Consider the following 14,397-nt stretch of genomic DNA (forward strand, 5'->3'; position numbering starts at 1 on the left):
AAATTTCTCCATAGTTCTAGATTGCTTCTAAGAATTAGAATTCTTAGTCTCTATCCATTGCGGAAATATTCACTTGGTTATTTTGGGAGAACTTACTTTACTGTGCAAACCCAGCTCATGGAGGCAATATTGCCCAAATGCAGAAAAATGAATTATATCAACCATTCTATGGAATGTTTTATGTGAAGACAGAAAATGTATGAGCTCAGGAATAGAGAGCATAGGCCCTTAACATCCTTGACTTGCAACCATTCATTTAGTGATCGATCAAAGTTACAATGCCACTGAAAAGAATGACTTATGACCATTTTTCACACTTACGACCATTGCAGCATCTCCATGGTCACGTGATCAAAATTCGGATTCTTGGCAACTGGTTCATATTTATGACAGTTGCCGTGTCCTGGGGTCATGTGATCCCCTTTTGGAACCTTCTGACAACCCAAGTCAATGATCTAAGGGGTACCCACAAAGGAGATGGCAATCAACCTATTCTCTAAAGGACCTCAGAGCACGACAAGAAGCAATGGATGGAAACTAATCAAGGAGAGAAGCAACCTAGAACTAAGGAGGAATTTCCTGACAGTGAGAACAATTAATCAGTGGAACAACTTGCCTCCAGAAGTTCTGAATGTTCCAACACTGGAAGTTTTTAAGAAGAGGTTGGATAACCATTTTTTATCTGAAGTGGTGTAGGGTCTTCTGCTTGAGCAGGGGGTTAGAGTAGAAGACCTCAAAGGTCCCTTCCAACTCTGTTATTCTGAATAGAAGTGTCAGGGCGGCAGCCTTCTTTTCTTTCGGATCTTTGGACTGCCACACGTTCTATTATTCTACTATGCATTTTCTATTGTGGGAAAATAGAAGGGGGGATTGTAAGGAGTTACATACTATGTAGCCATAACAAAATTCTTTCTAGAAAGCCAAGCTCATCCTTTGTCTCCACACCTCTGCACCTGACCGGAACTGGATAGGTGGAACTGCCAGCATGGCAGTGGGAGATTGGACCATGCGATGGACTTGTGGGTGTGGGGCAAGATCTTGAACTTTTAACTAGGTGGGGAAAAACCTGGAAGCTTTCAGATTTGGGTTTTCCCAGATGTGCCAACATGGCTCTCTTAATCAATTGGAACTTTGAGCAATGCTTTACCTAGGACTCCGATTTAATTTTGGATGCTATTTGGAACCCTGACATTAACCCGAATCTCCCATTTTCCCACAATAGAAAATGCATAGTAAAATAATAGAACCTGTGGCAGGCAAAAGATCCAAAAGAAAAGATTTCTTTTCTTCTGCCACGTTTCCAACTGGTGCAAAACGCTTTTGATAAGAGTGATTTGGAAAGATTGGAAAGATATGGATAAGGTGCAGTGGCTGTGCTTTCCACATTTTCATCTTATTCTTTTGAAGGTCCTCAAATAGATCACTGCCCAGTCAGCTTCTCGAACCGGCTGCTCCTTGGATACACTGACACCCAGCGACTTTCCTTGCCACTCATCATAGCCAATGGCCATGCTGGATGGGGAAAATGGACAATGACGTCTAGCGCATGTGAACAACCTGGCAATGTGTGTCTATCACAATGGGGTATTGTGGGCCTCCAGACGGACTGTCTGCTCTAGGCAGCATTCAACAGCAAGCAGCAATTCTACAACAAAATATTTTTTTTATTTTAATTTTTTTTAATGCAACCCAATTTCGTTACATGGCAAGAACAATTTTTTAAAACCCTACACATAGCATCATCATCAACATGTTTATAATTTGCATTCATTATATGGAGGGGGGAAATAGATGGGAGAGAAAAGGAAAGGAAAGAAGAAGGAAGGGAGGGAGAGAAGGAGGAAGCAAGGGAGCGAGGAAAAAGGAAAGAAGAAAGGAGGGAGGGAGGAAAGAAGGAAGGAAATAAAAGGGAGGGGAGAGGAAAGAAGAAAGAATGGAGGGAGGGAGGGAGGGAAAGAAAAGAAAGTGGGGAGGAAAAAGGAAAGGAAAGAAGAAAGGAGGGAGGGAGGAAAGAAGGAAAGAAATAGAAGGGAGGGGAGAGGAAAGAAGAAAGAATGGAGGGAGGGAGGGAAGGAAAGAAAGGAAAGTGGGGGGGGAGGAAAAAAAGAAAGGAAAGAAGAAAGGCGGGAGGGAGGAAAGAAGGAAGGAAATAGAAGGGAGGGGAGAGGAAAGAAGAAAGAATGGAGGGAGGGAAGGAAAGAAAGGAAAGTGGGGGGAGGAAAAAGGAAAGGAAAGAAGAAAGGAGGGAGGGAGGAAAGAAGGAAGGAAATGGAAGGGAGGAAAAAGGAAAGGAAAGAAGAATGTAGGGAGAGAGGGAGGGAGGGAGGGAGGGAGGGAAGAAGGAAGGAAGGAAGGAAGGAAGGAAGGAAGGAAGGAAGGAAGGAAGGAAGGAAGGAAGGCTACATATATCCAGCCAACATCATAACAAAATAATTGGTACCGCACATGGGTACTTACATATTACATTCAACAAAGTACATTGTGCTTATAATGCAACCATTGTTTGCAACCACATGGACAATTAGGGAAGGAGAATCCCTTTAGTACGTAACGTGTGACACTTCCCTTCCATTGGGTAGTCTACTCAGTTTTCTGGGAAGGAAGGAGCCAAGCATTTCGCTGGCAGTTTGGATTCCAAGGAGCCAAGCAGTAGCTTAGCTCTCCACCGAGCATCACAGAACGACGATTCAGCTCCTTAACAACTCGCGCAGCGTTGGATACAAGGGGTTGCGGTGTTTCATTAGCTTCCGTGCAACTCCAAAACCCATGCACCTTGAGGATTCTCTCCACCACCACCCCCGCACCCTCCTGCTACTTCTCTCGTTTGCAGAAGCTCTGCCTGATTCCCAACACGGCAAATGTTTGCGTTTCCCACTAACAGGGCAATGAATAACGGCTTGAAATTTTGCCCAAAGGCCGCCTTGCTGAGAGGCTCCAAGGCTGTTGACATTAGTTCCTCAGCAGGCTACATTTTCTGAGGCTGAGCCACCGTCCCCTTTGAAGGAATGTGTTGTGTGCTTTCCCACTGCTCAGATTTATTTTGGCCTCTGTTTATCTCCCCACCCCCACCTCTTCCCCCCCCCCCCTGGGCCACTGCTCTCTTGGATCTTGAAAAGAGGTCGATCCCACTGCTGAAAAACCAGAAACCTTGATTGTGGGAAGCCCCAGTGTCTCTGTGTGGTGTGTTTTACGGCTTTGTGCAAGCCGACATGATTGGAGTTTGAATGGGGTGGGGGGGAGAGAGAAGGCTGGCTATTTTTAAGGTCCACCCACCGCGTCCCCACTTCTCGCCTCCGAGCTCTTCCCAGCCACCCAGTTGCAGAAAATCATAACCCTAAAGCTCATTTTGTCACCGAGTTGGCTGCAGGCTTAGACTGGTGTGACCAGGATATTAAATCATATCCAGCTCCCAGAAGGACATCCCAGCTTTGACCGAATCACCATGGCAACTTGCCAACCCAATGCTACTGAAATCTATCTCTATCTATCATCTATCTATCTATCTATCTATCTATCTATCTATCTATCTATCTATCTATCTATTCTATCATTCATTATCAATTATCTATCTTTTGCTTAGCTATTAGCTATGTATCTAGCTATCATGCAACAATAATCTATCATCCATCCATCCATCCATCCATCCATCCATCCATCCATCCATCCATCTATCTATCTATCTATCTATCTATCTATCTTCTATCATTCATTATCAATTATCTATCTTTTGCTTAGCTATTAGCTATGTATCTAGCTATCATGCAACAATAATCTATCATCCATCCATCCATCCATCCATCCATCCATCCATCCATCCATCTATCTATCTATCTATCTATCTATCTATCTTCTATCATTCATTATCAATTATCTATCTTTTGCTTAGCTATTAGCTATGTATCTAGCTATCATGCAACAATAATCTATCATCCATCCATCCATCCATCCATCCATCCATCCATCCATCCATCCATCTATCTATCTATCTATCTATCTATCTATCTATCTATCTTCTATCATTCATTATCAATTATCTATCTTTTGCTTAGCTATTAGCTATGTATCTAGCTATCATGCAACAATAATCTATCTATCATCCATCCATCCATCCATCCATCCATCCATCCATCCATCCATCTATCTATCTATCTATCTATCTATCTATCTATCTCCCTCCCAACAGAAAAGTTTTGTGATTTTGCATATGGGACTTAATCGCCTTATGGGAGCCCTTATCTCTTTGAGATGGTAATGTAAGAGGTTGAGTTTATATTACATTTACTTGAGTTGAATTAGCCAACTAACTCCAGGGGTTAGAGTTTTGCCTGGGATTCCATACACTCCTGCTGCTCATCCGAATCGCTAAAACTGTTGACTGTAGAATTAACTACCCCTTCCACCTACCAAGATAGAAGTCCTAGAGCCCTGATGGCAAACCTATGGCACGCATGCCAGAGGTGGCACGCAGCACCCCCTCTAATGGCACACGAGCCGTTGGCCCCGTTCAGCTCCGGCGCGCATGGACATGTGCCTCCTGCTGGCCAGCTAGCCTTCAGGTCTCTGCTGCGAAAGTGTGTGCAGGCTTGGGGGGCAGGATGCATGCCGTGGGTCACACATGAGGATGGGCTGCATGCAGGGGGCTACGATTGCATGTGCGGGAGTCATGCATGCATGTGCGGGGGTGGGGTGCATGCGCGCATGTGTGTGTATGTGCATTGCATTTTGGGCGTTTGGGTGTGTGCACATTCGTGCACGTGCTTTAGGCACTCAGTCCGGGAAAGGTTAGCCTTCGCTGTCCTAGAGAAACATAGGGCCTCTCTAGGCACTCTATCTCTATGGGTATTTTGCTTTCACACATCTCCTCCCCAATGAAAAATAAATATATTGGCTGGGAGGAAGTGGATAGGAAATGGGATGAATGCCTATTATTCCATTTCTCCAATATGCAGAGCTGCTTCTGAACGAAAGGAAAGAAGTCCATTCTTCTTTCCATTCTCTTTCTTGGGATACAGTTATTGTTGCTATGAATCGTGGCCCATGTTGGCTACGTGTAGCTCACCGATGCAGGTAGACCACAATTGAGCCCAACCTTTCTGTTGCTAAGTGAGTTTTGCCCCATTTTACAACCTTTCTTGCCATAATTGGTAAGTGAATCGCTGCAGTTGTTAAGTTAGTGACACGATTGTGATGTCAGTCTGGCTTCCCCGTTGACTTTGTTCATCAGAAGGTCGCAACAGGTGATCACATGACCCCCAGGAAAGTGCAATGAGTCATAAATAGGAATCAGTTGCGAAGCTTCTGAATTATGATCACATGATCACAAGCATCCGTTGCAGGGATGCTGCAATAGTTACAAGTGTGAAAACTGGTCAAAAGTCACTTTTTTTCAGTGCCATTGTAACTTTGAACAGTCACTAAATGAACTGCTATAAGTCAAGGACTACCTGTATTGGAAACCTCAAGTTTCCCAGTCACACACATATATATATATATATAAATATTCCTCCCTTCTCCTGGAAATAGATTTGCTCTTGGCTCCTGCTTAGTCCTTAAAACTGGAATTAAATTGCCCTCCAAAATTTAATATTCATTTACTATTACATAGAGTTACACAGTTAAAAAAAAACCCTTTTCCCCCTTACTACCCTTCCTGAAAGTTGAACGACAGTTTTGTTTCGGTTTTTACCTGGACTAGAATAAAAGACAATATTTCATAACAGATTCTCCTTCTTTCTCCAAAATCTCACTGTCCCACATCTCTTTTTGTTTGGCTTATATTTTTAGGTCTTGGACATAATTGCTTCCTCTTTTAATAGCAGATTGCACGTCCCAGTTTAAAATAAGAAGCTCAATTTCCTTTTCCACGTCAAAAAAAAAAAGCTTGCTTTTAGGATGAGAGAGAGAAATCACCCATTATCAAAAGAGGATGTCCTCAAGATGACTCAGCTGAATATTCCTCATTCAACAGTTCTTTACCAAAAAGGAAAAACTCACTTATTTTTATAACTATAAGTGTGGAGCCTTAATTAACCTTAGTTTTTCCCAATTCAGTATTCACCCTGACACATTATACCAAAATTACTAGAATCTCTCACCAGCACAAAGGATTCCAGAACTTAAAATTATTCCCTGGAGAAGAGCCTAATGCTGGGAACGGTTGAGGGCAAAAGAAGAAGGGGGCGGCAGAGAATGAGGTGGCTGGATGGAGTCACCAAAGCAGTAGGCCTGAGCTTAAATGGACTCCAGAGGATGGTAGAGGACAGGAAGGCCTGGAGGAACATTGTCCATGGGGTCGCAATGGGTCGGACACAACTTCGCAACTAACAACAACAGCAGCAACAACAACAAAATGTCCTATTCCTCAGAAAATTCCCAGGTTAGGGAAATATGGCTTCTCTCCCCCCACCCCCATATAGTTCATTTTAGCAATCCATATATGCTCAACCAGGGAATAGTCAGGTAACTTGTTGGAGTTGAGAACATCACAACTGGGGGAGAAGCAGCCATAATATCACAGAAGACATCAATTCAATTCAATTCTGACCAGAGCTGGAAGGGGCCTTTGGAGGTCTTCTAGTCCAACCCCCTGCTCAAGCAGGAGAACCTATACCACAGGTGCCAAACTTGCCACGTCACGTTGATGTCATGTGACGTATCGCGATGATTTTGGCCTTCGCAGAGCTGGGGTAGCCGTGGCCTGCGCGTGGCACATCGGGCCCATGGCCCGCCCCGTTTGACACCCCTGCCCTATACCATTTCAGACAAGTCCAGTCTCTTCCTAAAACCCCACCAGTGATAAAGCACAACTTCAGAAGGCAAGCTATTCCGCTGGTTAATTGTCACTTTTAGGAAGTTTCTCCTTAATTCTAGGTTGCTTCTCTCCTGGATTAGTTTCCATGCATTGTTTCTTGTTCTGCTTTCAGGTGCTTTGGAAAATAAGTCCCCCCCCTTCTTTGGGACACCCCTTCAAATACTGGAGTATTGCTATCATGTCCTTCTTTTTTCTAGACGAAAGGTAAAGGTTCCCCTCGCACATATGTGCTAGTCGTTCCCGACTCTAGGGGGTGGTGCTCATCTCCGTTTCAAAGCCAAAGAGCCAACGCTGTCCGAAGACGTCTCTGTCATCATGTGGCGCATGGAACGCTGTTAAATTTCCCACCAAAGGTGGTCCCTATTTTTCTACTTGCATTTTTACATGTTTTCGGACTGTTAGGTTGGCTGAAGCTGGGACGAATAACGGGAGCTCACTCGTTATGCGGCACTAGGAATTCAAACCGTCAAACTGCCAACCTTTCTGATCGACAAGCTCAACGTCTTAGCCACTGAGCCCTTTTCTAGACTAGATATACCCATTTCCTGCAACCATTCTTCATATGTTAAGTCTCCTTAATCATCTTAGTTGCTCTTCTCTGCACTTCTTCCAAAGTCTCAATATATTTTTTGGAATGTGGTGACCAAAACTGGATGCAGGATTCCAGTTGTGGCCTTACTAAGGATTCATAAAACGGTACTAATACAACCAAATGTATCCAACATGCTCTTCCATGTTTGGGCAAAAAGATGGAAGAACTTTGTTTCTGGTAAACTTGGCATGCAGAGAGGCGTTCAAGCACGAATTGTCATGGGCTTCAGAGAAGAAAAAGCAAAGCACTATTATGAAATTAACTTGTCTGGTTTAGAGTAGAAATCCCCAAGGTTTCGGGAGGTCATTGGATCCTTTTGGTGTCTTGAAAAATCTGATTGCAAAATGTCTTCTGGAGGAGGAAATTGTCTATTTGCAAAACAGCTTACTAGGGGACATAACCAGTTCTTTGTATTATATCTCATCTTTATTATTTTTAACAAATACGATGTGTAACATGTCCAGCACACATTCTTCCTCCTATTTTCCCCACAATAACAACTCTGTGGGGATGGTTAAGGAGAGAGAAAGAAGCACTGGCCCAAAGTCACCCACCTGGCTTTCATGCCTAAAATGGGACTAGAATTCACAGTCTCCTGGTGATTGGCCCAAAGTCACCCAGCTGGCTTTCATACCTAAGACAGGACTAGAACTCACAGTCTCCTGGTCATTGGCCCAAATCACCCAGCCACCTTTCATGCATAAAGTGGGACTACAATTCACCATCTCCTGGTGATTGGCCCAATAATCAACCCAGCTGACTTTCATAGCTGAGACGGGATTTGAACTCACAATCTCTCACTTTCTAGCCTGGTGCCTTAACCACTAGACCAAAGTGGCTATTACAAGGCATCAGCTTCAAAACTACTTACAATTTCTTTAGTCCCTTCTCTTGTCCTATTCCCCTGCTTATCACTGCCTTTTTTTTTTTGAGTAAGTGGGCACAGTTCCAAACAAAGCATTGGATTGATTTCATCATCGTCTTTATGTCTTAAAATATCTTTTAAGTTTCATTCAGGTCCCAGTGTCATATTTGGAAACACAGTTGAAGCAAGGAATCTGGTTGTGTCCAAACGAGTGTCTATGTATATACACACACACACACTTGCTCCTGTGGGCACCATGTTGAGAAACTAGGTAAAACACTGACGCACAATAACTAGCACCTCAGGTTGGCATCTGTTTGGAGGGAGTTGGTCATCTCATAGTTTGAGTTTTACAAGTTGCTAGACCTACAGTCATCCAAAATGTATGTGTTTGCTAAGCAACCAACGAAAACTCCCTTATGAGTCCTTGTGTTCCCCTGCGTTTCCATTCACTGCTTCCTCCATCTTTGCGGACAACTTCCGGTGATGAGAACTGGAAATGGAGCCCCTCTGGAAAGTGGAAAGCCTCCTACGGAAATTGCCTCCGGAAAAGTAATAGAGAAGTGGGTTGAAGCAACAGTTGAAGGCTGCCAGGGAGTAGGTTATCACCACCGATTTCTGCATGTAGAGACTCTTCTCGCAGGAAGTGTCGTCCTTCATCAAGTGGAGGTGGACCGTGCGCTGGATGTGATACGGGGTGAAGCTCACGAGGAAGACGATAGTCACAATCAGGATCATCCAGACGGCCTTCCTACGCGTGGCTTCTTTCTTCTGCATGGAATTCTTCAGTAGCTTGTTGAGGATCATGGCATAACAGATGGTGATGGTGGTGAAGGGAAAGATGAATCCGACGAACAACGAAATGTAGTGGAGAACCATCACCTTCCTCATATCCTTCCTCTTCGGGGGCTCGAAGCATTTGGTGATATTTTCAGGAGATAACTGGGTGCTCTGCTGCAAAAACGGGGTGGTGGTCAAGGTGACGAAGAACCAAATGCCCACGCAGACGATGATGGCTTTCTTCCGGGAGATAAACTTGATATTCCAGATGGGGAAAACGATGGCGATGCAACGGAAAAAGCTCATCGCCGTCATGAACAGGATGCTACAGTACAAGTTGACATACATGGCGTAGGAGCTGATGCGGCACAAAAAGTCACCAAAGAACCAGTTGCTTTTGTAGAAGTAGTAGACCACCCGCAGGGGCAGGGTGCATACGAAGAGAAGATCTGCGATGGCCAGGTTGAACATGTATATCTGGAAAGACGTCTTCTCCTGGCACGTCCTGATGAGGACACACAACACGAAGCCATTGCCCAGAAATCCCAGGATTGAGATGATGGAGTACGTCACGGGATACACCTGACTCCGAAACTCATCAATGGTGGCATTGCATGACATGCTTTGCGTTACGTTTGCTGGAAAAGCCATGGGAACACATTCATCTCCTAGGGAGCAAAAAAAGGAGAGAAAAACGGAGGGGGAGAGAAGATATAAGACACTCAGAGTGAGATTCAAATGTAAAGATGCTACCAATGAAGAAACTCAAAAAACTGATTTCTTCTTAAATAATTTGTGGGAGAAGGAATGGCAGAACCTGGGGGTGGCGTGAAAAGAGGGATCTGCCTAGAATCCTTATGTAGCCACAAGTGAACTAAGTCCAAACAAAGGGGTGGAATTCAGCAGATTCTGACCAGTTCTGGAGAAATGGTAGTGGAAATTTTGAGTATTTCGGAGAACCGGTAAATACCACCTCTGACTGGCCCCACCCCCCATCTACTCTCTGCCTCCCAAGTCCCAGCTGATTAGGAGGGGATTTTATGGTGTCCTTCCCCTCCACACCCACCAAGCCACGCCCACCAAGTCACACCACATTGAACCACCAGGGAAAAAATGCTTTAAAAAGTGAAAAAAAGTTGGCCATACCCACCCAGTCACATGAAACCTCCCCCCCCCAAAACAGGCCCACAGAACCGGGGGGGGGGGATTAGATTTCACCACTGGACTGCAGCTAAGAAATTAAAAGATGCTTGCTACTGGGGAGGAAAGCTATGGCAAATCTAGATAGCATACTAAAAAGCAGAGACATCACTCTGCTAACAAAAGTGCGTATAGTCAAGGCTATGGTTTTCCCAGTTGCAATGGATGGCTGTGAAGTTTGGACCACAAGGATGGCTGAGCGCCAAAGAATGGAGGCCTTTGAACTCTGGTGCTGGAGAAGATTCCTGTGAGTCCCTTGGACTGCAAGGAGATCCAATCAGTCAGTCCTGGAGGAGATCAACCCTGACTGCTCTTTAGAAGGCCAGACCCTGAAGAGGAAACTCAAATACTTTAGCCACCTAATGAGAAGGAAGGACACCCTGGAGAAGAGCCTGATGCTGGGAAAGATTGAGGGCAAAAGAAGAAAAGGACGACAGAAAAGGAGGTGGATGGATGGAATCACTGAAGTATTTAAGCATCAGCTTAAATGGACTCCGGGGGATGGTTGAGGACAGGAAGGCCTGGAGGAACGTTGTCCATGGGGTCAGGATGGGTCGGACATGACTTCGAAACTAGCAACAATATAATTAGAAGTTCCCCTAGGAATCATCTCCTGGCTTACATTCTGCATTGTATCTAGTGAGATTTTTAATTTATTTTTATTGAAGACAATATAATGAGACAACCAGAAGGGGGCAATCCTGGTTAAAAAGGATTAGACTATATGACTAAGTAAAAGAACTGGTGACGTTCTCGGTCTCAGATCTCAGCGAAAAGGAAATTAGTGCAATATTAAATGGGGAAAAAATGACAATCGTCCTGCAAAGAATATATATGGTGTGATGTGCCAGACTGGAAGGATGTACATTTCTCTCTGACTCATTAAAATCTCATGTTTACTTTATGGAATAATCCTCTACGGAATTGAAATGACCTTGTTTTGGGTATCCCTGGAATCTAGAAAGTGATGGCTAGATGTCCTGAAACACCATCGACTGATGGAAAATTAATTGCAAAGCCCAATTTTTCTAGCAAGAAAATCCAGCCTGTCTCCTTGGCATCTCCAGCTAAAGCCCCTCTCCCCCCCCCAAAACTACCGTATTTTTAGAGTATAAGACGCTCTGAAGTATAAGATGCACCTAGCTTTTGGAGAGGAAAACAAGGGGAAAAATATCTTCCTCTGCCTCCCAGCAATTTGCCTCCTTGCAACAAACAGCAAACAGTACAAACAATGTACACTGTTTGTAGTGTTACATTTCAGACTATACTTGTACAGATGCTGTTAAAATTGATGTGGCGTTCTGGAAGTATAAATTATTCTCTGCTATTTAAAAGAAGATACAATAGCACTGGGCCTCTTCAGATCAAGCATTTATTTTAAAAAGCTTCTTCATTTTGTTAAGTTGTCTAGAACAATAATAAAAGTCTTTAAAAAATAAGTCTAATAATTTGAACATTCTATAGGCATTTATAGTTATTGACTTACCTCCTTGCAGCAAACAGCCTGATTAGCACAAGAGAAAAAAAATCTGCCTCTGCCTCCCAGCAATTTGCCTCGGGGAGCAAACAGCAAGTTTCATTTGCAATTTCAGCAGGGGCCTCCCGATCATCAGCTGTTTCAGGCTGCAGGGATTGCTATAGCCTATTGCAGCCTCTGCAAGGCCCATTTCCCCCGTTTGCTGCAAGGAGGTAAATTGCTGGGAGGCAGAGGCCAAAGGGTTGGGACCGGTGGGTGGGTGGGGCTACATTCGGTATATAAGACTCACCCAAATTTTCACCCTCTTTTTGGGAAGTAAAAGGTGTGTCTTATGCTCGGAAAAATATGGTATGTTAAAACCCAGGAGGTAGTGTAGACAATGCCACACTGGATGAACCAACGTTCATCACTTTCCTTCCCTCCTAGATGTACAGCTTATAATAAAATCTTGATTTCTTTCAAAGATAATGGATTAAATTGAAGATGCAGAAGAAACTGAAAATATAATGCCCCATTAGAAAAAAGGAAAAGCATTCTTCACTTTGGAAAACCTCAAAGAGTACATCCCAAATTGCTATATTACTTAGCAAGTCTCCAGACTATTTCAAGTAGCTGTATTGTGTAGAAAAAATGGGCATATTAAGCCTACCCTTGATTATTCATCTTCGCTGAAACCATTTATCCCAGTTAAGTATATCTTCTATTTCAGACACCCTCAACTCCTATTACTAATTGCCAATTCATGGCCCTAAATTCCATAAATGTATATACTATTAAAACTCTCACTGTCAAGACTTTTAACTGGGCAAGAGTGCATCACAGGGCAACAATTTTTGAATCAAGCTACCTTAAATGGGCAAAACCATGACTCCAGAAGGAAAGAAATTTGGGGAAGTTTTGGTTGCTTCGGGGGTATTGGATGCTACTGTACTGCTGCTGCAGTCATGAGTTCTTCATTTCAATGTCCCATGACAGTTTCCAAGGCAGTCTCACAATCCCTTACTCCTTCCCTTACCCAGCAGCAGCCACTTACCTGCATGATGGGATTGAAGGGCAGGGCAGGGAAGGGAAGGGAAGAACAGGACAGGGAAGGGAAGGGAAGAGAAAGGAAGGGAAGGACAGGACAGGACAGGAAATGACAGGGAAGGGAAGGGAAGGAAAAGACAGGACAGGGAAGGGAAGGGAAGAACAGGACAGGGAAGAGAAGGGAAGAACAGAACAGGGAAGGGAAGGAAAGAGAAGGGAAAGGAAGGGAAGGACAGGACAGTGAAGGGAAGGACAGAACAGGACAGGGAAGGGAAGAAAAGAGAAGGGAAAGGAAGGGAAGGAAGGAAAGGGAAGGAAAGGACAGGACAGGGAAGGGAAGGACAGGACAGGGAAGGGAAATGAAGGGAAGGGAAGATTTCTGATGTTCCTGACCAGATTCCCAAAAGGAAACTCAATGAGAAAGCCAGCAGGAAATCAGAAGTCTCTCCTGCTCCCACTACCTTTTTTCTTTGCCTGCCTGTGGTCATTCTGTTTCTCCATTTAAGTAAGGAAATATCTCTGACATGATCACCCAATGGGGCACAGATGGCCTCTTCTCAACTATTTGGAAGAGAGGACACACCAGGTATGATGTCTTGAAACTCTGCATCCAAACATTACCCAACATTGTTTCTTTAACAAAATGTCAGAGTGTCTACACTTTCTTTGGACCCATAAAAAGATTGCTGGGGAACCTAGCTGAAGTGTAGATGGAGGCATTGGTTTAAATGCAAGGATTGAGCTAGTTGGGTAATGAATCGTCTGCAAGAAAACCACCAAGCTCAAAGAGCACGGAAACAAGGAAGGACTCCACATTTCAACCCTAAGTTACAAATATCCCTCTTAATCAGAGCCCTTCATAAATTCTCTCCAAGCCAAACAACGGTTCAAGTTCTACTCACATCCTTCTGAAGATTTCTGCTTTTTGAATTGAGATGAGATCCTCTAGAAAGATGTGGCAGAGGTGATAACTGGACCAGAGGTCTCCAAATCTGTTCAAGAAAGAAAGAAAGAGAGGGGGGAGGGGGAGAGAGGGGGCGAGAGGGAGACAGAAAGAGAGAGAGAGGGAGAGAGAGAAATAGGGGAGGGAGAGAGAGAGAAAGAAAGAGGGGGGAGGGGGGGAGGGAGAGAGAGAAAGAGAAAGAGGGAGGGGAGAGAAAGAGAGAGAGAAAGAGGGAAGGGAGGGAGAGAGGGGGAGGGAGGGAGAGAGAAAGAGGGAGGAGGAGAAAAAGAGGGAGGGAGAGAGAAAGAGAAAGAGGGGAGAGAGAGAGAGAGAGAGAGAGAGAGAGAGAGAGAGAGAGAGAGAGAGAGAGAGAGAGAGAGAGAGAGAGAGAGAGAGAGAGGCAATGAATCTCTTTCATTAAGTTGGAGTCCGGGAAAATGTCCCCCCCCTAAAATTACTGTTTTGAGACATGGTTAAGGAATAAGTGTTCCCAACCACATTTTCCTAAGTGCTTCCTGGAAAATTACCAAATTAAATTGCCAAAACTGATTGAAGCACAAACATCATACCCTTCAGCTTGAAAACAAAAAGAAAAACAAAAGCATCTCTAATATAGCAACAGAAAATATTTTAAACTTCTACGGTATATGCAGGGAGGGTTGATGGATCAGGAGCTGCACAATCTGCCTTCAAATACTCAAAC

The 14,397-nt window shown here is 44.1% G+C and overlaps 1 protein-coding gene and 1 long non-coding RNA gene across 2 annotated transcripts in view; one reads left to right on the forward strand and one right to left on the reverse strand.

The window, feature by feature from the left end:
- The first annotated feature begins 1,069 nt into the window (after positions 1–1,069).
- Positions 1,070–2,365, forward strand: LOC309397937. The gene is made up of 2 exons (XR_014176334.1): positions 1,070–2,086; positions 2,205–2,365. It is a non-coding gene; the product is annotated as an uncharacterized lncRNA (long non-coding RNA).
- A 5,070-nt stretch (positions 2,366–7,435) lies between these two features.
- Positions 7,436–14,397, reverse strand: part of CYSLTR1 (cysteinyl leukotriene receptor 1) — a 29,728-nt gene continuing 22,766 nt past the window's right edge. Inside the window, exons 3-4 of the mRNA XM_081964142.1 lie at positions 13,654–13,743; positions 7,436–9,716 (exon numbers count right to left, since the gene is read on the reverse strand). Coding sequence (XP_081820268.1) covers positions 8,686–9,699 — 1,014 coding nt within the window. The 5' untranslated portion in view covers positions 9,700–9,716; positions 13,654–13,743 and the 3' untranslated portion in view covers positions 7,436–8,685. The remainder of the gene's footprint in view (positions 9,717–13,653; positions 13,744–14,397) is intronic.

This window comes from Natrix helvetica, assembly GCF_964273705.1.
Source record: "Natrix helvetica genome assembly, chromosome: 11".
Classification (NCBI taxonomy): Eukaryota; Metazoa; Chordata; class Lepidosauria; order Squamata; family Natricidae; genus Natrix; species Natrix helvetica.